The 23,067-nt window shown below is 36.0% G+C and overlaps 1 protein-coding gene across 2 annotated transcripts; it reads right to left on the bottom strand.

Moving 5' to 3' along the window:
- Positions 1 to 1,413: 1,413 nt before the first annotated feature.
- On the bottom strand, positions 1,414 to 22,744 carry LOC127101579 (calpain-type cysteine protease DEK1). 2 transcript variants are annotated; one of them, XM_051039030.1, is made up of 31 exons: positions 22,218 to 22,744; positions 18,546 to 18,796; positions 17,580 to 17,762; positions 16,864 to 16,999; positions 16,422 to 16,552; positions 16,186 to 16,300; positions 15,086 to 16,100; positions 14,788 to 14,898; positions 13,875 to 13,933; positions 13,130 to 13,289; positions 11,774 to 12,044; positions 11,534 to 11,684; positions 11,341 to 11,452; positions 11,054 to 11,219; positions 10,887 to 10,957; positions 10,675 to 10,766; positions 10,393 to 10,555; positions 10,135 to 10,206; positions 9,379 to 9,756; positions 9,161 to 9,276; positions 8,784 to 9,081; positions 6,526 to 6,845; positions 5,727 to 6,078; positions 5,007 to 5,327; positions 4,824 to 4,928; positions 4,573 to 4,701; positions 3,313 to 3,693; positions 2,849 to 2,986; positions 2,490 to 2,726; positions 2,000 to 2,398; positions 1,414 to 1,878 (listed from the first exon to the last, which is right to left on the bottom strand). In XM_051039030.1, exons 1-30 carry the CDS (start codon positions 22,343 to 22,345, stop codon positions 2,093 to 2,095), a joined length of 6,468 nt encoding a protein of 2,155 aa, XP_050894987.1. In that variant the 5' UTR covers positions 22,346 to 22,744; the 3' UTR covers positions 1,414 to 1,878; positions 2,000 to 2,092. The 2 variants fall into 2 exon arrangements, with proteins under 2 accessions (XP_050894987.1, XP_050894986.1); XM_051039029.1 differs by having other exon boundaries at positions 1,414 to 1,912.
- Between the last annotated feature and the right edge of the window lie 323 nt (positions 22,745 to 23,067).

Consider the following 23,067-nt stretch of genomic DNA (forward strand, 5'->3'; position numbering starts at 1 on the left):
TGTTGTTTCAAGCACGTACATTGTATACTTGCTTGATATTTGAAATATTTTGAAGGTTTTTCTGTTTCAAAATTGCAAGCATGTTTTTCGGCACCACCATGTTGAATGTCATGTCTGAAAAAAGTTCATTCTCCTTCATAATAAGGCAACATACAATGGGATGATCGGCTAACTTCTTACACAAGGTATGATTATGTATACCAGATATCACATTAAATTTCCATGTATCATTCGCCTTATGGTATTCGCGCGATATAAACTGACGCTCACATTTTCTCGATCTGGTGTCATCACGTTTCAACTTCCTAATCGATGGTTGGTACGTGCCACTTCTTTCGCAACCCATTGTTACAAATGTTTGTCTTCTATCAGAACCATTTCCATACCTTCCTATTACAACGCCAAACCCCAATTTCATAACCTTTATGTGGATCCATTGTAGCCATAGTCGGTATGCCACATGGTCAGCATACTCGATCATCACTGACCGGTCAATGGGTCCTCTCGAGAATCCTTCATCAGTGTGCACAGGCGACTCGGCCGAAGGAGTCGTAACCTCTGTGTCAGCAGAAGCAGATGGGACCGAATTAACAACGACAACATCTACTTGGACGATGGAATCAGCAACAGTGGCATCTGGATGGACCGCCTCATCTGCCATCTCATCAGCAATATGTGGCGCATATGTCTCGACCGCTAGGACATGAACAACCTCAACATCATCTATGGGTTGCTCAACTAATCTAACCGGCCAGAGCTATGGAGTGCGAGGAACTGCACCTGTCAGCCAACCGTTTTTGATGTAAATCGATTGAAACCACTCGCCCAACCTGTATCTGAGAAGACTCAGCCTCATCATCCTTAACTCGGTATGTCACTCTACATGCAATAGTGTCGTCTCTGCCCCTGAATTTCATTGAAAAAATAGAAGGAAAAAAAATCAATAACTACCAAAAATTTCATTAAATTTACAATTTTCCTAATTTTTCTTAAAATTCTAAAATTTTCAATAAAAAAACAAATTTATAACTATTAAAAATTATTAAATTTCCAAAAATTTATAGGTTATTTTATACCGTAAATTGTAAAATTTTCGTGCCAAACTACCAAATTTTTGGAAATTTACAATAATCATACAAATTGAAATTTTCAATAAAAAACATACCATTTTTCAAATTTCCAATAGATAAATTGAAATTTTCAGTATCGCCTTAGAGAATCCAAAAACTGCACGAGTGAGAGGTGCAGAGAAAGTACGGTCTATTCATACAAAAACAGATTCAAATGGGGATGGCAAGTTAAACTCTCGCAATTTTCCAGTTGGAAACTTTGCACTATTGTTTATCGAACTTTTTCACAGCTAATTGATGTATGACACATAATAATTTAGTGATTTTTCTATCATATATAAAATGAAACTAACAAACATTTATTTTCCTCTTTTTTTGGAACAAAATTAGATTAGAAAAACATTTATACAAAATTTTCCCAAATGTCAACAAATGATAGGGAATGGTAATTGTTAATGTTTGTACAATACTCTTTGGAAAGAATCAAAAACGGAAGAGCTGAATTTACACAAGTTACAGAATTCTTGTAACTATACTTCCCCAACCCTTCCTTCACCTCCATTTGAATAAGATGTTAGTAATCTCCTACTTATTTTCAGCTATTTCTTTTCCCACTTTTTTTAAATGGTTACGAGTATACTCCTATAGTACCACTTTTTATGTACATAATAAACACCCCGAGTGCCCTCTTCAATGCTGGCAGATGCGTAGTCCAAGCATGTCCTTTGAAACAATGCCAGGCCACATCCCCATCAGGAAATCATATCGCAATGTTTTGAGACTGCCCATTCATGCAAGAAACTTCAACCTTTAAGAAATATATATATATATATAGTCATAGGCTGTAAAAAAACATAAACAGTGTTAATGACATGTAGACTACTACTACACTATGAAAATTGGGGGAAGATTCCAAGAGAGAAAATTACCCAAATGCTCTTAAGCATGACTTCAGCAGTGCAAGTATATGATCCCAGAGAACCCAAGCAAGAAACTCATCAACAGGTAGCCACCCCTGGGCACTACAAAGCTTCAAGAGTTATTGATGCCTTGGTGAAAACAGAAAGCACAAATGGTGCTTCTTCCCCAGGGTGTATAGTGGTAGGAACTATAGTGTATCCCTTTGGCTCAGGTTCCAGAACCATTTCACAAGATATTTCTCTAGAATTTACATAGTCTGTCCCACCAACTGATTCATGTAGGTATATGTTATAAGCAGCACGACGGCCACGAGTTTTAAGAATCCTCATTCCAATGTAGAACATCAGCGAATCATGGCTGGATTGATAATTTCTGAAACCTGCCGCTGTTCTTGAAAATCCCACACCCTACGAATATGATAAAATAGGATTTTAAAGAAATTCAATGGGGATAATGTTTTTGATAAATGCATTACTAAATATCAAATACCATTCGTACCTGAGTTAAGGTAATGAATACGTGAATTGGAAATGATGCATCTTGCCCAGTTGCAGTCAGTTTGAACTGTGGATTTTGATGCCATGTATCATAATCCTGACACCCACCAGCACTGTAACCACGCCATTGACCATGAACAGTATGACGCATCTCTGATGGATAGATACGACAAATATATATTGATCGAAAATGAATCTGAAAATCTTGCCACGACATCCAGAATATACCATCTTTTGACTGCTCAGAAAAGTGAAAATAAAAATAGAATCGTCAATTGGTGTCAGCAAAGAAACTTTCACAACAGAGTGGGCAGTTACCCCTCATTCACAATATGATACCATGTTGAGGCATATTACTACCTGTGGAACATGCTTCAGCTTGTGCTTTAACCTATCTGTCCATTCAGATGATGAGTCAGACCAGTGACCATTCCACTCAACTTCATTGGCCCATGGATTTCGGATTTGAACAAGTTTATGCCCATCCACCTCTCTTACCTAAAATTGTATGACAGCAAAGGTCATTAAAAATCATCCAGACAGTCATAGACCAGCTCCTTTAAAGGTTTAAGTTAGGTTAAAATTCTTGAAGATTTTATATCAAAACACAAACCTCACACCAAAAGCCTTTTGGGCTCAATGAGTAAATAATATTCAAACACACCCTATTTACTTTAGTACAACTTCTTACTTAAAAAAATCATAAAGGTATTGCACTGATTTCAAGGACCAAGTCTCCTAGAATTTTAAGCTTTCAAGTTGAAGCTTATAATGGTTTATAGAAAACAACTGATATTAACGAGATATTAAACATCGTCCCATACCTGCAGTATTGAGTATGCATGACCTTGTACAATACCACTAGAAGAGATGTGCACATCTGAACCTGAGGGACTTCCTGCTCCTAGGAGAAAACCCTCTTGCTTGAAGCGTAACAACTGAGACCATAATCTACCACTTGCAAGGTCAAGCTGAGCTTCACCACTCCTCATATCAATTTCCTCCCCAGCACCTCCAGTAAGATCCACAAGAGCATCCTGAACAAGCCCACCTTCTAGTGCTTCATAAGAGCCATGCAACTTGGCATATGCCTTCTCCAATAGAGAGACCCAAAGCTCATAACCCTTCTTACTTGTAGCAAATGCTGGTTTACCCGGTAATTCACATGGAATCCAATCATCAACAACAACAGGGATCCACTCACCCTAGAAATTAAGAACCAGAATAAGCAATAAAAAAGATGTCAAAGTAATAGAAATTATAGCAAACATCACATGAATATGCAACTAGAGAGGACATGAGGCCATATGACTTGTAATTATTGTAGATCATATATTGGATATCAAATGTCAGTTAATGTTTTTCATGTATTAAATAAATAGCAAGCCTAAACCATGCAATAGAGAGAGTAGGAATGCATTAACTCTAGGAATAGTTTTTGAACACTCACTCCATTTAATAACTTTTGATTATATTATACCTAAAGCTCGTATGATTTTTTTGAATTTTCAACGAAGTCTTTAAAAGTTTTAATGATGTCCTCACACTTCTGAAAATTTGTACACAACCCTATTCACTAAAAATTACTAAAACTAATTTTAATGAACTTATCCAAATGTGTGGTTGAAGTATAAGAATTAGTTCAATAAACTTATCTCTCAATAGATCATTATAGTTTATCTAAGCGAGTAAGCCAAAACTTATTGTATGATACAAACTTAACAAATCAAATGCTGAATCGTGTAATATTAACATGACTATCATGCATAGCAAACATTAGATAAATTTAGTAGTGATAAGTATAAATCTTATGGTTGATATTCACTTTTGAAAGTGTTATTTATAATATACATTACTTGTCTAATAAAGCACTAATTTTTACTTGTACTCAATTTTGAAGACTTAAAAACTCTAAAAAGTTTCAATCCAACGGTTAAATTGATGAAAGCAATTTAAAGCTAAACATTTATCAGTGTCTAAAGCTCCAAGAGACATCATAAAAGATCAGCCAATGGAAACCATTATCAGATATGGCATGAGAAAAGAGATCAATAATAAGAAAGTGATGTGAATTCGATTCTTACCTGAACACAAAAGCGAACAGTATAGATTCCTTCTTCATTATATCCTTGAGTGATAATAACCTCTGATATGCGTGAAACCTCTGTCAGAACAGCAACAGCACTCAAGAACCAACAATCACCCAACCGTCCCTATTCAATTGTTAGACAAGACAGCTATTAAGAGAAATGGCAAAATCCAAACCTATCAAATCATACATAACGAACAGGCATTTGTTGACAAAGTATAGAAAGAGACATGTAAATCACAAAACCTGACAAACATCTGAAGGATTTGGAGGTCCAGAAAATAGGCAAGGACGGCCGCCAGGATGGTTTTGTCTAGCAATTTCCCCTGGTCTCAACCACTCAGAAACAACCTACATAGAAAACAACAGTAAGATTTGAAATTACATAATACAATAAACTAAATCTAAAATAATAATAAAGAGAAATACTTGTAACTTTGCAGGCGGGTCTTCAGGGTCCACAAACAATGAGTGATCATTAGGAGGAAATTCCTGATCAGTAAAACGTGATTCTCCTCTAGCAAAGAGAGCTTCTTTGATGGCCAATTCTACAGATAGCATCCGTTGATTAATCTCCTGTTGTGTTTCAGTTCTAGGTTTTCTATACTTCCTAGAAAAGGAATCCATTTCCAACACCATGCCATCACGTTCTGACCTTCTTTTCCTCCCACTTGAATACTGTCCGTCCCAATCAACATCATCTCTGTCATACAAATCTACATCAGCAGGATCACTATCCCAACCATCAACCTAGGAGCACAACAAGGCATGAGATTAGACAACCAAAATAAACATAGCAGCCAAAATCCTAAATAATGTTTAAACTTCAATTATCTTCTCTGAGGATATGTTAAGCACAAGTACAATCTAATCATGTTGATAGTAATTGTTAGCACACTTATATGACAGATTTAGATTAGCTTACACCTCAGTTTAATTCAGCTATGTACAGTTAAATTGGTGGCAGCTCAGATAAGTTACAAACAGGAATTGTTAGCTGTCAAGTCTTTACTCTTGCATAAATATGCATCTCTAATGTTAGAATGTGAATGAGAAAAATAGTAAATTACACATGTAATGCAAACTACAGTCAGCATGACTAAGATTGTGTACATGATAAGAGGAGGGAAGGATGCAGAAGATGCATACCCTTGAGGGTGAATCAGCCCACTGCCAGTTATCTTCAGGCAAATCAAGTGCACTGAGGTCTGCCGAAGCTACAGAGGTATAGAGAGCAGAAACTTCATCATCCGATAAGCACCTCCCCCAGAGAAAAACATCCATAATGTGCATCTTAGATTCAACCCCTTCACTATCTGACCTACCAAATGCGTCAATATCTGTTGGTGGTCTAACTCCAACCCAAACTTCGGTTCCATGATCCCAAATGCTGCTACCCACACACAATGGTAATCCATTCTGGTAGCCATCAAATCCACCATCTAAATAACATGTTGCTTCCCCTAAATCAGCATCAATTGTCATCGTGACAATATGCCACCTGCAAGATATTAAATCACACATAAATGTACAGCAATAACTTGCCATGCATTGAAACAACGTTGTCTAGACAGAGCAGAACAGTCCAATAGTATTATGACAAGTGCATATTTTGATTCCAAAAAACCTCGCCATTAGATAGTCTTAAATAACTCATTCAACATTTTCAATCATAGTTGCAGATTTACAACACCAAAGTAGCAACAGTCTTTAAAGGTAAATCTAGTTATCTTTTGCACCTCAGCCAAGCTGGAAGCGATATTAAAATCATTGACTTGTGAGTTACAAAATATTAGTGAAATCATGAAGCAACATCAAGAAAAAGTAGTTGCAAATTGGGCAACAGAAATCCTAAATTACTAAATGTTATTCGATAAAATAGTATTAACAAAATTTAAACTAAGAAAACATAAGATAACTATTCAAAATATAGACATAAGGTACAAACCTTCCATCTGCAATACTAGTTGCACTAATACTCCACTCCTTTGCAACAGTCATTTGTCTATCACCTTTAGTAATTAATCGAAGCCCAACTTGCCCAGCCTCAATACCTTGTTCAGCACCAGCAACAAGAATCTCCCAGCAAACCTTCTTCTGAAACTCAGTACCCAAAAGACAGACAGGACCAGACTCAGGTTGAATCATCAATGCAATGGAGAAGCTGACTTTTTGACTTTGACATAGACTAGAATCAATTTGACCACAATGCCTGCCACATGCAGTTGGCTCGTCATCAAGGAGACATATAGCACCTGTAACTCCTGTCTGCCAAGCATACCAAATGTTCAATAGTATCAGAAGCACATTAAATAAGCAATCTCCAGAATAGTTATCCTGTGTAATTAAAATAGAATACCACGAGTCCACTATAAAAGAGATAGTTATATATGTTTTTGGTCCCTAAAAAATGAAAAGATTATGGTTTTGGTACCTGTAAAAGATGTTATTCGATTTTGGTACCTATAAAAGATTTTATTCGATTTTGGTCCCTATAAAAGATTATGGTTTTGGTACCTATAAAAGTTGTTATTCGGTTTTGGTACCTGTAAAAGTTGTTATTCGGTTTTGGTACCTCAAAAAAGATTTTTTTCGGTTTTGGTCCCTCCAAAACCTAAAACCATTGATCTCAGCAGAATGTGAATAGTCTCCGGTAGTCCCTTCGTCTAACCAAAGTCAAGGTTGAGTCGTTGGCATCGATCACAGATAACTTGTCCCACCAAGTTAATTTTCTCTTTTTGGTAGTTATGTGGTCCAACTATAGTCAATTTTTAGTCATTGGCACTGATCACAAAAACTAAGCTGGGTGTTTCAAGTAAAGGACAATCTGGCCAAATATCGTTGCAGCTTTGTTTGGATTTAGTTTGTAAAAGTTCATTGTGGCTCTAACATAGTTGGTTTGATTTTCTCTTTTAAGGGATACATTTGTAAAAAGCTTAAAGCTCATGATGTGGAACTCTAATGCTGCTGATTATGATTAGTGTTAATAGTCCCACATCGGATAATATATGGCCTGAATATGTGTTTATAAGTGGGGACAGTCCTCACTCTACCAACCGGTTTTGTAGGGTTGAGTTAGGTCCAACCACATTTCTTAACATGGTATCAGAGACTCGTTTAAGATCTGGCAGACCACCTACTATGGTTTCCGCTATCGGGCCACCCACCATTTATTTCCACGCTCTTGTTGTCTAGTCATGAGCGTGAGGGGGGTGTTAAAAGTACCACATCGGATAATATATGACCTGAACATGTGTTTATAAGTGGGGGCAGTCTTCACTCTACCAACCGGTTTTGTAGGGTTGAGTTAGGCCCAACCACATTTCCTAACAATTAGTTATGTTGGCCACCCACCATTTATTTCCACACTCCAGTTGTCTAGTCATGAGCGTGAGGGGGGTGTTAAAAGTACCACATCGGATAATATATGGCCTGAACATGTGTTTGTAAGTGGGGGCAGTCCTCACTCTACCAACCGGTTTTGTAGGGTTGAGTTAGGCCCAATCACATTTCCTAACAATTAGTTATGCTGATTAAAATTTGTTTTATTTGCTTTTAATAAGTCAACATATCAGAATTTTTAAATTTGAATTTCAGTATTTCTAGGATAAGAGATTTAGGGGTAAGAACAGAATTTTCCTATTAAATAGGATTATTATCATTTAAATTTAAATGATAGTAATTTTAGGAAAAAATAGTTACTAACCGAATTTAATTAGGATTCTTCTTCTATTGTAAGCCTATTTAAAAGGCATTAGATTGACAATTAAAATCATTGACAATTATTATCAAAAATACTTGTGAATTGCGAGTCCCCTTTTGCCTTCACCATAGGTCAAAGGAAAGACTCTACCGCGTCTAGGACTGTGTCAACATGATCCCAGGTTCGGGACCATAACAACTTAGTAAGCTTCGGCTTGAGGAGGAGTATTAGAATATTATAAAACATCTTATAATATCTTCATACTAATTTAGAGTATCTCATAGTAACAGATTGATATTAGTTATTATTATCATGATTTGTTCTTGATATAGGATTGAGTCTATATAACCTATAAGTAGGGATTAGTATTGAATCTTTTGTATCAAGTCAATAGCTATTGTCAATAATGTTTTTTCTGATCTTTTACATATAATCACAAACTCAGCACAATCCTACCAACCATTATCATTATTCAGAAGTAATAGCATAGATAGAAAATGAACCTTAAGTGCACGACGTTCTAATTGCGAGGCACGTATTCTACGTGCAATGCTTGAAACCCTCTCTCGAGCAAAGGAATCATCTAAAACGGAATCACCTCCAACTGCACGCACTGCTGCTGCCATGGCTGCAGCCTCTCTGCCACTAGCATTAGGAATGGAGGAGAGCAATGAAGCTTCTATCTCCTTCCATTTGCGTTCCTCTTTTTCAAGTAGAGCCTTCCTCCTTTCCTTCCCTCTACCCTCCTCTTCTCGCCTCTGCATGAAGATCTCCTCTTCCATCTCCTTTTCTCTTATGTAACTAGAAAAATAATTGCAAAATAGTTAGTTGGAAAGAGCTTGATAGGATATACATACATATCAAATAACCAGAATAGTACCTCTCCTGAATAATTTCAAATTGTCTGCGATCTTCTGGCATCCACTTCTTTATTTTCTTAGCACTTAAGTCAGAAAATCCAATGCTGTCAAGAAAGAGTCTCAAACGAACTTCATCCTACAAGAGAAAATGGATTATTGGTGTCACACGTGAATTAGAATTAGAATTAGAACTAGATATCATTCACTGTATGCAAAGCGGCTACAATTGCCTTTTTACCTGTGCTCGTTCTGCCTTAGATGTCAAACCAAGCAACAAAAGTAAATAACCACCAAACTTGTCCCACATATAGACCCATTCAGTATCGATAGCCTCTTCTAAAGCCAGAATCCGTGCATGGGCACACATTACTCGTCTGTGATCAACATCATTGGTTGGCTCATGGCAAAATGTCCTTGCATATTTTAATCTGCTAAATAATGAACCTGCAACTAATTCTTCATTTCTCAAACGGTCTCTCAATTTCATGACATCAGCTCTGGGAAGCACAAAATTCCCTGCCCTATCTAGCATAACAGTGGGGTCTCCAATCAAAAGGGCTGCAGAACTAGCCGACCTCTGTGGTGCTGAGTAAGTTCCTGATATTGCATTTCTGGTCTGTAGTCAAGCAAATAACACAAACATTTAGTTTAACTTAATTGAAAAATGGAAAGGGGATACTTTTCTACCAATAGTATTCAATAAAAATCTAAATACAGCAAATATTCATTAAAACAAAACGGAGAAAATGTCGGTATCAGGATCAATGAGTGCAATTTCAAATGTTTAGAGATTACTTATATTAATTGTAAGGATTTTGCTAGCCTAGACACATTATGCTAGTATTTTGGTAATGCAAAGAAACTTAGACAAGAAACAAAAGTAGGGACATGTGAGTTGATCAAACTTGTGTGTATACATGGCGGGCGGGAGAACAAGCACAAAGTGAAAATTTGGTACGATGTATCCTGCAATCTCATTGACAGATGAACATACCTTTGTAGCCGATCTAGCAATTGCTTGAACAACGGTTTCCTTGCTGAGAAAATGTACAGCATCTTCCATCATCTGTACATTATAGAAAGGTTAGAACTTCAACAAGTGTTTTTCTGAAGTAGTAAGCACTTGATAGATTATACCCTAGCCATTTTCTACATATAGAGAATCAGAGATTTCAGAGTAGTTTTGAGTCCAATAATTTGAATTTATAGCAGTTTTAAAATTCAAAACGCTGGTCATAATTATTTATCTAACCTTTAGAGTTAGGCAAGGGCGTGAAACAGCAAACCCAAATGAAACAACAAGTGTTACTGCTGATACAGCTGCACCAGCAAAGGGTGGATAAATCTTTAAACTGGCAACAACCCCCCAGCCTTCAGTTGCCAGGGCAATCCCATACAGCATGAGAAAGGCAATACTGTAAGTAGAAATACAAGCAGTGGATAAATAAACTAATCAATCATTTAACACATAAAATTAAAGAAACAATTAACATAGGAAGAAAAAAAAAATCGAACTTTGGGCTTAAGGGTTAACCTGACATTCTTTCCACAATCTGCATGAGCATCATACACATACACCGGCAAAACTCGGGGAGAGTATACCACAATCGGATATGAAAGAAGAACCTGGATAATACACAGAATCAAGGAATAAAAGCTTGGAAGAGAATAAAGAGGAACTTTGAAAACAGTCAGAATTCATAAACATGCTTCCTATAAGGTTAACAGAGCAAATAAATAACTCACTGTCAATGCCCTTCCAGCAAGAAGAAAAAGAAATAAAAAATACCCAACCGAAGCTCCAACAAATGGTCTACCTGAAAAGCAGAAAGAAATGAATACAACAACAGTATATCAACTAGTTTCTACTAAAGACATGCATATCAACGCTTATGTAATAAACTTGCTAGCACCTTCAAACCATCCAACAAGAAATGCTGCCAAAGCCAACAGAAAAGCAAGGAAGCAAACAAACACCATCTGTACCCGGCTCAAATAAAAATTGTTTGACGCCCAGTGGTGAATTGCACCAATTGCTAATACCATTAGGAGAAGGACCAAAAGAAATGCTACCCCTATCTGCAGTAATGGGAAAGAAGACATTCAGCAAAAAAAAATTGAAGAGGAAGAGACATGGAGGAAAGACAAGTACATGGGTAAGAGTTATTAAATTCAACACATTAAGTAGAATTGCTCTTACCGTCCAAGGGTTGATGACCACTATTACAGCTGAAATAGCACCAAACAGAAGCAAAAGACCAATTATAACAAAAATATATACACCTCGAGAAAGTTTCCAATCATCATCCTTCCTGCAAATAAAATATTTTGAAAACCATGAGACACCCCTATCGAAATGCAAAGCAACAAACAGATAGTCAAGTTTTACCAACCATTTAAGCAATCCGCAGCAAAGGGAGAGCATTGCTGGAATGCAGACTAATGGAAGCAAAGCAGCTAAAAAATCACCATTTGTTGGAACTTGGTCATCCCTAGATTTGATAACTTCTAAATAAGACACTCCACAAAATGCTACAAGGATAACTGCAGCCAGAAGAGTTCATTGAATTATAAATATCAGAAGCTAGAATAAAAAATGTATGTAGTTGTAAACACCGTGAGAAATAGCATACCAGAAAATATTCCAATAAGGATAGCAGAAGACGGGGAGAACCGATATGTTGCAAACCATGAAATTATTGGAAGTACGCTAGTAACAACTAAACCAATGGCGGATGCCATTGCCCAGCCAAGAAAAACAGATGATGTGTAAGGGGAGACCGAGTTTTTCTGATTATTCCATCCCTTGTATCTCAAATCATCTAAAGGTTTTGCAGAAACTATTGCTCCCAAAGCCAGTACAGATCCAACAAATACTGACATACAAATTATGAGAACTATACCCTGTAAAAAGAAGCAAGACAAAACTATGAATTTGCAAAGAATTTAACTTCAAAAAGACAAGTAATAAGTACATGACACGCCTCCTCTCAATTTTTGATTTCCTGAATGTTATGTTTGAATGTCGAATTTGTCGATGGCGGATGGCAGAGAGCCAAAATCCCGCTATACCGGCTGCTTTGCGGCGGATTATGGCGGAAAAACCCGCAATATCAGCCGATATTTACCATCGCGGAAAGGCCAAACCCCCATGTATAGCCACCATAGCGGCCATGGTGCCGCTATTTGATAACCCTGAAATTTACCAGTCACATAAACTGAAGGATATAGTTCATTGGAACTTATCGGAAGCTAGCAGTATGCAAGTGTTGAATGAATCTCATAACAAAATTTCATAATAAAAATTATAAAAACCTCAATCGAACATCAATACCATTACATAAGCACCAAATCAAAGGACCCAAAAACTAGAATATGTTACAATTAATATGATCATATACTAATATTGATGGGGAAGAAACACCAAAAGCAAGTTCTTCAGGCTTGTTTTTCATGTCTTCTCTTTGTGCACAACAACTCACGGTTCTCTAAAATATTGGGCAGGACCCCAGCACTTTAAAGCTTGCTTGTTTTCCGAGTTTGTAATGTCTTGTAAATTGACACGTGGGGAATAAGCGGAGAATAAGCACATGTTGAAAGTGTTTTAGCAATTATGGTTCCGATACAGTTATTAGTTACAAAGATCTTACATACATAGGTGTTTTTACATATAGACTAGCGTAATACGTAGTATGACAGAACAGAAAAGTCATCTAAATTACCTAACCTTTCAACTTGTAAGCTTAGCTTCTCAGAGACCACAAGGATAAAGCAAAAGTACACATAGTAACACAGATGTAAGGCTAAATGATAGAAGACGGAAATACATGGCCTCCAATGGAACTAATGATAGTAGAAAAATATGTAAGTGACAAGAAAAACATATATATGTATATGCGTCGTACTTAACAAAGGAAAACAAATGGATCTATTGGAAACATAAAACACTGGCCACCAATAAAGTAGGTGGAATAACATAAAGCACTGACCTTTGTACGAGGAATACGATCATTTCCAGCACTGTCATTACAATTTATATGGGGAACCCAAAATTGGTAACCATTACAAATCCATATAGGAATGGCAAAAGAAAGGCATGCAACCATTAGTGGCACAGTCAAGGACAATCCAAGGAGAACAGATGATTTGCTGCACAATTTAGACAAAAAAATTAATAAAAAGAAACAGAGGCATAAGCATTATTATGTGTTAGTAGGACAAAAAGGAACTAAACTACACTGGATTATAATTATTCCAGTATTCAAAACAAAAATTGATTCAATTTCACAAGCAACAGCAACTTCTTTTTTAATAAAAGCAACTGCATCATTCTAAATTTTAACATATATGTATTTCTTCCGTAAAATGAATGGAAGGAATTGCTATACATCATACGCTGAAATGGATTCCGAAAAAATATTTTAAGCCAATGTAACAAATATAAATGACATGTTCAATCATATTACTTTTGTGCAAAAATAAGCAAAGTTATTATAGTAAGATTTGCGAACAGTAGAGACATAAAAAACAGTTGATAACATGAACAATCAGGACTATAATAGCGAAGGAAATTGAGAGCATTCATGTAAACAAAAACCAATTTTATGTATATATTGAATGCACGTTGATATATTGAATTACAATCATGACAATAAAAATGTTCTCCAAAAAAATTGACTAAAAATGAGGTCAAAACTAAAAATAGTAAAGACTTTTAGGTATAGTAGGGCATACCTCAAAAAGGAGAGCAACAGTCCAACACAAGTGCTGAGCAGCCAAGCAATGACACCATACTGAAAACATATTATGAAGAGACGGTCAAAGATAATAGAGTACTAGCAATTAATTTAAATTTCATACAAATGCTTACTGACGCATCATCATGAAATGTATTTATGCATTGAAAAGAACTGCCGAGATAAAGAAAATAATCGAGAAACATAAAAAGAAACACAAGAATAATGAAATGTCTCGGTGTAACTTCATCAAAATGAGAAATTTTGATGTGTTGGCACCAGATGAGAATTAATGAAATGTCTCGGTGTAACTTCATCAAAATGAAAAAGCTTGATGTGTTGGCATCAGATGAGAAAGTTAACTTCATCAAGTTTCACATGGATGAACTGTGAAAAGGTAACTGAAGAACTTTCCAGAACTGTGTTTCAACAGGGACGTACATATCAGAATAGTGTCAGCCAAATTTAACAAACGGCAAGGAGATAGATTAGTAAATCATAGGTCATTTGGAACATTTAGCAATATATATCATATTAGGTTTCAGAGAAAAACAGGAAGTGTTTTCTGTCTATATTGAATTCATACGATGAAAATCAGTTCAGTAAGTTTGTTACAACTCAGTATTTATAGACTGATCTAGCTCTAACTAACAATGACTGCTATCTAACTGAGAGACAGCTAAGCCGGAGAAATGATAGGGTACAAGTACAAACAGGTGTAGACTTCACACAACAGAACCAAGAACATCATAAAGCAACAGATTCATATACTGCATGTTACAACCAACCAATAATCAATTAGAAAAATAGACAGCAAATGTTGGTCAATTAAACAACATTTAAAAAATAAAAATAAAAAACATGATTAAATGCACCAATTATATTCAATCCAAATATAGCCAACTCTGTACCTTCCTTGGTTTTGATGTCATGGCCAATTCTTCCACCGCAAGTGATCGAAGGAAAGCCATAATAGAGCATATCACGGGAGACAGCAATAGAACTGCTAAGCCAAACTCAAACTACAAGCAATGAAGGTTCAAAAAACATCAAGATGGACACATGTAACATTCACAATAAGGTTCAAACAATTACCATCCCAAGATCAAACAAACAAAATATAGACATTAGGCTTCCAAAAATGTGGTGCTTGGACATTATTCACTTGGACAAAACAAACCGGAAATAATCTAAGGAAATAGCACTCACCTGCTGGTGTGTTGCATTAACGATTTTGATAGTTTTTGGGCGAAATACACCAACAGTGATGGTTTCCAATACAAAAATAAAGCTAAACAGAACCCACGCTCGTTCTGGAGTACCCGTAATGTGATGCAATATAAGCCTGCATAACTGAAGCCACTTTTCAAGCCCATGTAGCCTCAGTTCTTCGGATAATGAAATCTGATTAGGCGCAGCATTGTCAACACTGGTGTTATCGGTATTTTCAGGATGATCTCTATCTGCATCTAGGCTACCTCTTTGCAATAATGCCAGGATAGTTGGATCTAACTCTAAACTTTTATCTTTTAGCATCATAGCAAAATTTGGATCCAAGCCTTTATCCTGTAACAAACTACTTAGTTCACGATCACCTTGTCTTGTCCTTCTTTTCAGCATAGTAGCAATCCTAGGGTCATTAAACCTTTCTTGGAATGCAAGAGCCAAATTCAAATCCAATGGTTGTTGATTTGCAGAGGTAGATGTACTAGAATCATTCCCTTGACTATCAAGGCCACTACTAGAGCAAACAACCAAGGAACTATTGTGATTCAAATTTCTATCATCAGATGATATTCCAACTTCAGGCTCATGAACAGCTGAGCGACAGGAGCTGCTGTGTAAGTGTAACGCTATACTTGATCTTCCACTATCAATGCTTTTGTCACTATTGACCCCGTCCGGCAAACTAGCAGTTTGAGACATGGCATTATTCCAATTGCTCCCATCACCTGCAGCCAGACCCCTGCTAGCTTCAATGACATTTCCAAGATTGCCAGCTTCAACACTACTGCTCCGTTTCATACTTGAGCCACAGCCTTCAGAAAAGCTAGAAGAACTGTTATGCTCCTTTCTATGGAATCCTTCTCTCAGGCGAACTACAGTGCTTTGTAAGGCATCTCTCCTTGCAGCTAATGGATTTGTAACCGATAAATGGCGAGAAACAGCAGCTCCTAAAAGTACAGAAGCCATAACAGCATAACTGATACAGTGCCCCAAATACCTGCAAGAAGAAAGCATAGACAAGTCAACAAACCAATACGTGCAATGGGGGAAGAAAACCGCGTGTTTTGGATTAAGGAACTGACCAGTATTGCACTCCAAAACAAATAAGAAACACCCGTGATGTTCCAGCAATGAACAATACGGCAACACGACTATTAAGAAGTTGAAAACCATACAGACAAGCTCCCATATTCCAGTCTACAGGACAAGAAGTTCACAGAAACAGCAAACAAATAAACAGAGATAAAAGGTGCATAAGAATTTCCCCTGTTGAGATAGTACAAAAATAACCATTATCAAGAAGGGATAATTAAATCACCAAGAATAATAACAGCAACAGATGTGATTGCACCCAGCCAATTTTCCTCCTTTGCCGTTAGACCATACAAGATGGAGTAAACTAACAGAACAGATAATGAGCCAAGATAGAGAAGAACAAGATGGGAAGCCCTGTCAACCAAAAAAAAAAACAATAACTTCAAAAAAAGAAAGCTTAATGAAGTGCGCACTATATTTGCTTATAAATAGTTGAGAAGCAATATTAGATTTTCAACATTCAGCCATAATCAGAAAAAGATGGGAACAAGTTAATCAAAACAATTAAAAAGATCAATTAATAAACTAATTGGAAGGAGTGGATAAAATTAAGAGCAAGTTAAATGCATTCCTGACTAATAGCCAATACTGAATGCTATTTTAACATCTTACAGTAATTTGTCCTATTATGATAGTCCAAACTGAGAGCAAGAACTAGAACAAACCTTCTAGATTGCCGAGGATATAATTCATTTGGGTCTGGTGGTTCGGGTAAACATGCCACAGGACCCACCTCAACACCCTCAGAATAAGCAAATTTGTAAGCCTTTCGCACATATTCATCCACATCTAGGCCATTTCCTACATGAATAATAATAATAAGAAATTTGTCTAGTTTAAAAAAGAACTATCTAACAGAATCAAGCCAAAAGCAGTAAGTGCAACAGGAAATCATCTGCATCATAAAGGAACATTGAATGCAACATCTGGTTAATTTTTAAAATGGTTAAATATATATTTAGTCCCTGTACATTACACTTGTAAATTCAGTTCCAACAAGAGTGTTTTCAATGTGGTCCTTTCATATTTAGTCCTCTGCATTTACTATTATAATAATCTAAACTGGAATTATGACACGGTAGTGTCAGGAAAATACTAAAATTTTAACGCAGTGTACTTCATACCAGTATGTGACCGTCATTTTCAATTCAATCCAATAATTTAGGTTGCCAGTAAACTGCGTGTCAGTCTCACGTTTACAATAAGGCAACAAATGGTAGAGGGGGATGCCAGTGAATATCATTGAAAATTCAGGGAGTGATTGAAAAGTGTTTCCGTGGGAACCAAATCGAAAATGTGTAACATGTATAACTAACTACCAACAATATATTCAAATCTTCAATAGCAATTTGTAAGTAAAAAAAGTGATTCAAAAGCATACCATTAAATACCATTCTGCAAATAAATAGCATGTTGATTGCTAAAGCAATTGCTGAAACTCCAAAAAAGAAACCAGAAGGAGAATATCGGTCAGATGCCCGTGATCCCGTTGTAACATATACTGCACAAAGCTCATATGCACAAAGGAGAGCAACAGCCAGAAGAAGCAGGATTGCAACAGCGCCTGTCAAAGAAAATGTAGATATTAGCCAGAAATCATAAGAGCCAATACAAAAATAAAACTAACAAAAACTGCTCCATGATATATCATTCACCTTGGATAATTTAACACAACCTATGTAATCAAAAAGCAACATAGAACAACATATTTATAATTAAAATAAATAGATTTGCCCAAGGACCTAAGCCAATCTGTAGCTGGTTCTACTAGTGTTAAAATTATTTCCACATTTTAGTAACTTACATTACTGTGTCTCCATATCTATTTTCTAATCAGTGCTGCTCTCTTCTAATCAAATTACCTCAAGGGAACATAATTTAATCAGATCTATATTACTAGATGCCCAAAACAGTATTCTTAATCCGCTAATAGTACAGGCACTGGCATGGCTGAAGAGGTGCATGAGATGACTCACATTCTGATCCAATAACCTCTCCAACTCTAAACCTACCAAATGAAGGCGACCTTCCCATTTCTCAAAGAAAAGGTAACTTTTATGACCAAAATTTCTCGAAGCGCTCATTCTATCGGCTCCCTATTTCTAACATTTAGTCACCATAAAATCATATATGCAGCTGCAGTTTTTCGCCACCATCATGTTTAAAGGTTGCATATTGCTCAAATGGTGGAAACCCATCCAAGAAAACAAAGATTATATCTAGTTCTAAGCTTCATTATAATGAAATGTTGGTTTCACATCAAATAGAGTAATATAAGCTTAAAATTCTGAACACTGAACAAGTCACAAAGCTATGTTAAATAACAAATTGGCTAGTAAGCACATACTTGAACTTTGCCACTGGGTTCTCCACCACAGCATAATTGAATAAAATGCCAATAAGAGAGCCGTTCCAGCCATAATTACAGCCAAACCAATCAGGTGTCGATCCAATATTACAACCAACCAGGATCCCCAAATGATAAGCACGATAATTGGAGAAACTACAACAGACCATGCTGAAAGATTCAGAAAACCACAGAGTAAATGGAGTTGAGGACCTTGCAAGATATTTGGCCACTTCCGAGCAAAGATCCAGCTGGACATAGACACAAATAAAAACATATATGTAAGGAAGCCCAAATCAACATAAAAAAATTCAGGGTACTTTAATTGCATTATTAAAGCAGCAGTGCTACTAGGACTTCTTCCTCAATCAATACATTTTACAGGACAAGTCATTGGTTTAGCAAAATTAAGACCTGTTTATTTATGACTAAATGACATTTGTTAGGTTCAAAGTTCAATAATTCAGATGCTATCAAGGAGGGTTCAAAAATATGATTTGAAAATAATTATATTTGCAAAAAAGAAGCTTTATTACCCAATTTTTGAAACAGGTATAAACATTCCAGTAAAAGCAGGTTATATCCTGGATATCTGACAGGCGCAAGTTATAAGTGGGAAATTTAGAATTTTGTATTATTTATAGGTTAACAACTTGGTTTCCTATTGAAAACGAATCAATAATTATCAGTGAAAGCTAGGAATTGCAAAACAACCCAACAAACTACAGAAATATGGAAATTAGTATAATATTAATTATAAGATCAAACAGCTTTCTATAAGAGGGCTCTTGTTTGTTTTCTTTCTCTTTAATACAAAATTTACCACATGACTATTTGACCTGCAATGCTTCATAGGACTTGATGTTTATCAAGTCAAAGGCTCAATGTCAGAGTGGAAAGAATGGCATGAACAATATGATGGCCAAGCAAATACGCGAGACAAAATAAGATTAGGATTTAATGCAGTAGAGAAAAAGAGTGTAACACCCAGTATGGAAACGATGGTCAAATTTTGCTAAAACTTTGCATAACGTGATTTAAGCATGTGTAAAGAATCCCTATAGAAACCTCAGGGGGAGTATATTTTATGAAGGATGATCAAATAGTTAGATGGAGAGAAAGACAAAGAAAAACTATGGGCCCAAGTCCAACCATTTAAAAAGTATTTATAATTGCATACTTTGACACTAGACATGATTTACAGTGGAACGTGAATCACATGATGGTGGAATTTGATCCATCTGATGACCACACCAAGTGAGAACAGACTGTTGCTGCTTTATTTCCAATTAAGACAATTACCTTATTAAACAACAATAATCAATACTACTTCTTTCTAATAATGCCTAAGAAAAGAGCAACAAAAACAGGTACTAATAATACATAAACAACATTAAGTAAGTTTATAGGATATTCTATTCTTCTTAGCTTCGTAGGTTTTACAAAGGGTGTTCATAGATCCAACTTGTTATGGAGTTGCATTATCCTGTCAAAGGAACAGCTGTCGAGAGTTTAAGTTATTAAGAGAAGGATTGTGAAATCTCATATATCCAACACACCCTCACACAAGAGCCTTGGACTTGATGCTTGTATAAACACCCACACCTTACCTTGTATTCAACAACTTAAATTTAGAAGAGGGAAACAAGGATCTATCACACAACAACTTGGCCATAAATGCTCTAAAATATCATTTCAATGAGCAGACTCCAAAAAAACGTGCGATTAAGAGTGGGCTCACAAATGATGTATTTTGTTTCTCTCATTTGCCAGTGCTAATGCAGCTTCCAATCCTAGTGGTTTGAATTCTACCCCTAAATAAATGAATTATGGTTTTATCCAATACCAAACAAAGAAATAAATGCGTGAAGGGTCTAATTCTAACATTACAACGTCAGTTGGATCCCTGAAAAAAGTAGGAAAAGACACCTCAATGTTCATGCCATTGTGGGTAATGAGGATGATCAGATATGCATAATAATAAATGAAGGATCTAATTCTAACATTACTATGCCATTCGGATCCTTCAATAAGAAGAAAAGGACACCCAGTGTAATAAGCTTCCACCACTTTGACTCGTGAGCAGAGATGTTGTATTGTGACTAACCATGACCACCAAATTGCAAGGTACCTTGTCATTGTCTTAGCTTACTCTTCCAAAAAGAGGTGAATATGAAATTTGGGAAAATTGACACTAAGCAAAATTTGGTTAGAATTCTGAATGTAAGAGAAACGACAAAAGCGGGGAAAAGGCCTCTATAAAGGACTCTTATACCCCTGTCCAATAAGCCTCCCAAAACTCAATACTACAAGATTGTTGCTGAACTTTAGACGAAGCAGTGGAATGGAAGATATTATCATTGAGAACTGAATTGCCAATAACATAAATGAGTCGCAACCAGACAAATATGTAGACTTGTTACATTTCCAACAATAACTTCTTGCTCACAACAGAATCAAATTGTAAATGACATTCCATTTCTGAGGCAATAATTAAACACACATCTTATGTTTGGTCTATAAAGAGGTGCATAATCTCAAATTTACCAAATTTGTTAAGTATATTCCTTAATTTGGGTTATTATTTATGCAAACCACTGTTATTTCAAATTTCAACAACAACAACAACAACAACAACCAAGCCTTCTCCTACTAAGTGGTGTCGGCTACATGGATCAAATTGTGCGATTCAATTCGTTAATCTCGAGATATTTCTTAACAGTTTCTCTTATAGTTTTTCTAGGTCTTCATCTATCTCTAGTTGTTTGACTTCTTTCCATCTGATTTACTTTCCTTATAACTTCTCGAGATATTTTTTAACAGTTTCTCTTATAGTTTTTCTAGGTCTTCATCTATCTTTAGTTGTTTGACTTCTTTCCATATGGTCTACTTAGAACAAAATCTACAGGAAGGTTATTATAAAGTTTATATAAATTATACTACATGCATAAAACACTATAACTAGCCGCAACTGACAAGTTAGGAGGAATTAAAAATGACAGCAGGAGCGAGAGAAGGAGATGGAGAAGAAGTTCTGTTATGGTTTTTTAAAGTGTAAAACTCCTAAAATACCCAACCAAAAAATCCCTAGTGTTCAAAGTTTAAGGGATTTTAAGGACTTGTTTATCATGTTCTGAGGTGTGGCTCTAGCAGCCACTGCGGATCTACAATGAACTTCCACAACTATGTGTCTTGTAGCGAGCGGTCAAGGGCCACTATAGCCCTGCACACTATTGGCTACACTGAGTATTGCTGAGGGTTGTAGCCTCTACCTCTTCAGTGATACCTCTATCAACACTAGCAAGAAGACAACAAATCACTCAGGATTTGGCATCGGCAAACTCGTAATACAATAAAAAATTCCCATGGCACGCAAAGTTTGGAAAGGGCGTCAAATAAAAAATCAGAAAAAACCCTTTCAAATTATAGTTGCTTCCCAAATAATATATCGAAAAAGGGATGTGTATTTCACTAATTATGTGGCATTGAAGGAACACAGCAGCCAATGCAAGTGAAATAGAACTACTTCAAAACAAGTATTAACTTAATTAGCAACCATATGACAAAATTTAAGAGAACTTGAAGTAAATTATGACGATTTAAGCTTAAACTACGCAATACAACTAACAAGCAAAACAGAATATATAAATAGAAAGAAGAAGTTATAATAACCTATAAATTCGCCAGGGTCTCCAGTTAACAGCCCAAAGTATGGAGAAGGAAGAGAACCCCAAAACGGAGAAGAGAGTTCCACAAATCGCACAAGAGAGGAGAATCCCACGGTCAGTCCCTTCTTCCATACCTAATCTCCTCTCAAACAGTACGCATGCACCTGATTACAAGGCAGAAACAGTTCCGATGATGCATGAGAAGGATGAGAGTTGTGAAATGTGGGAAGGGGAAGAGATGAGCTAGTGAAATGGAGGAAGCATGGTGGTGAAGTTTGGAGGAAAGTTAGGGTTTGAGAGTGAGGGTTGAAGGGAAGTTTGGGCTATGTGAAAAAGAAAGGTGTAATTTGAACAAGGGTTTGTTGTTGTGATAATTGATTTGAGGAGTGAAATTGAGAAAGAGAGTGAGAAAAGGATTAAAACCCTACTGTTTGTTTCTTCTTTGTGTAGTATGTCCCCTTCCACACTCTGCTCATCTCTCAGCTACTATATCAGGTTATACATTAAAAAAATATTGGAAATTTTATCTTTTTCTCTCTCTGCTGCTACTTGTGTGTGTGATGTGAGTGAAAGACAGAAAATTATTTATTTATTATTTATCTATATAGACAATTGTACTTAAAAAAAAAGCCAAAATGTTTTCTTATTTGCTACACTAGAGATAAATTAACATGTCAATTAAATCCGACATTTTAATGTATTTTCATAATTTTTAATTTGTTCATGAAAAAATTGAGTTAAAAGTACGAATGAAATTTTCGATAATTTATTTAAAATTTTCGATAATAGATCAAATTTTTGATAACTTATTTTGAAATTTTCTATACGAAATTTTTATGTTTTTTATCAAAAAA

Source organism: Lathyrus oleraceus, chromosome 7, assembly GCF_024323335.1.
Source record: "Lathyrus oleraceus cultivar Zhongwan6 chromosome 7, CAAS_Psat_ZW6_1.0, whole genome shotgun sequence".
NCBI classification, from domain to species: domain Eukaryota; kingdom Viridiplantae; phylum Streptophyta; class Magnoliopsida; order Fabales; family Fabaceae; genus Lathyrus; species Lathyrus oleraceus.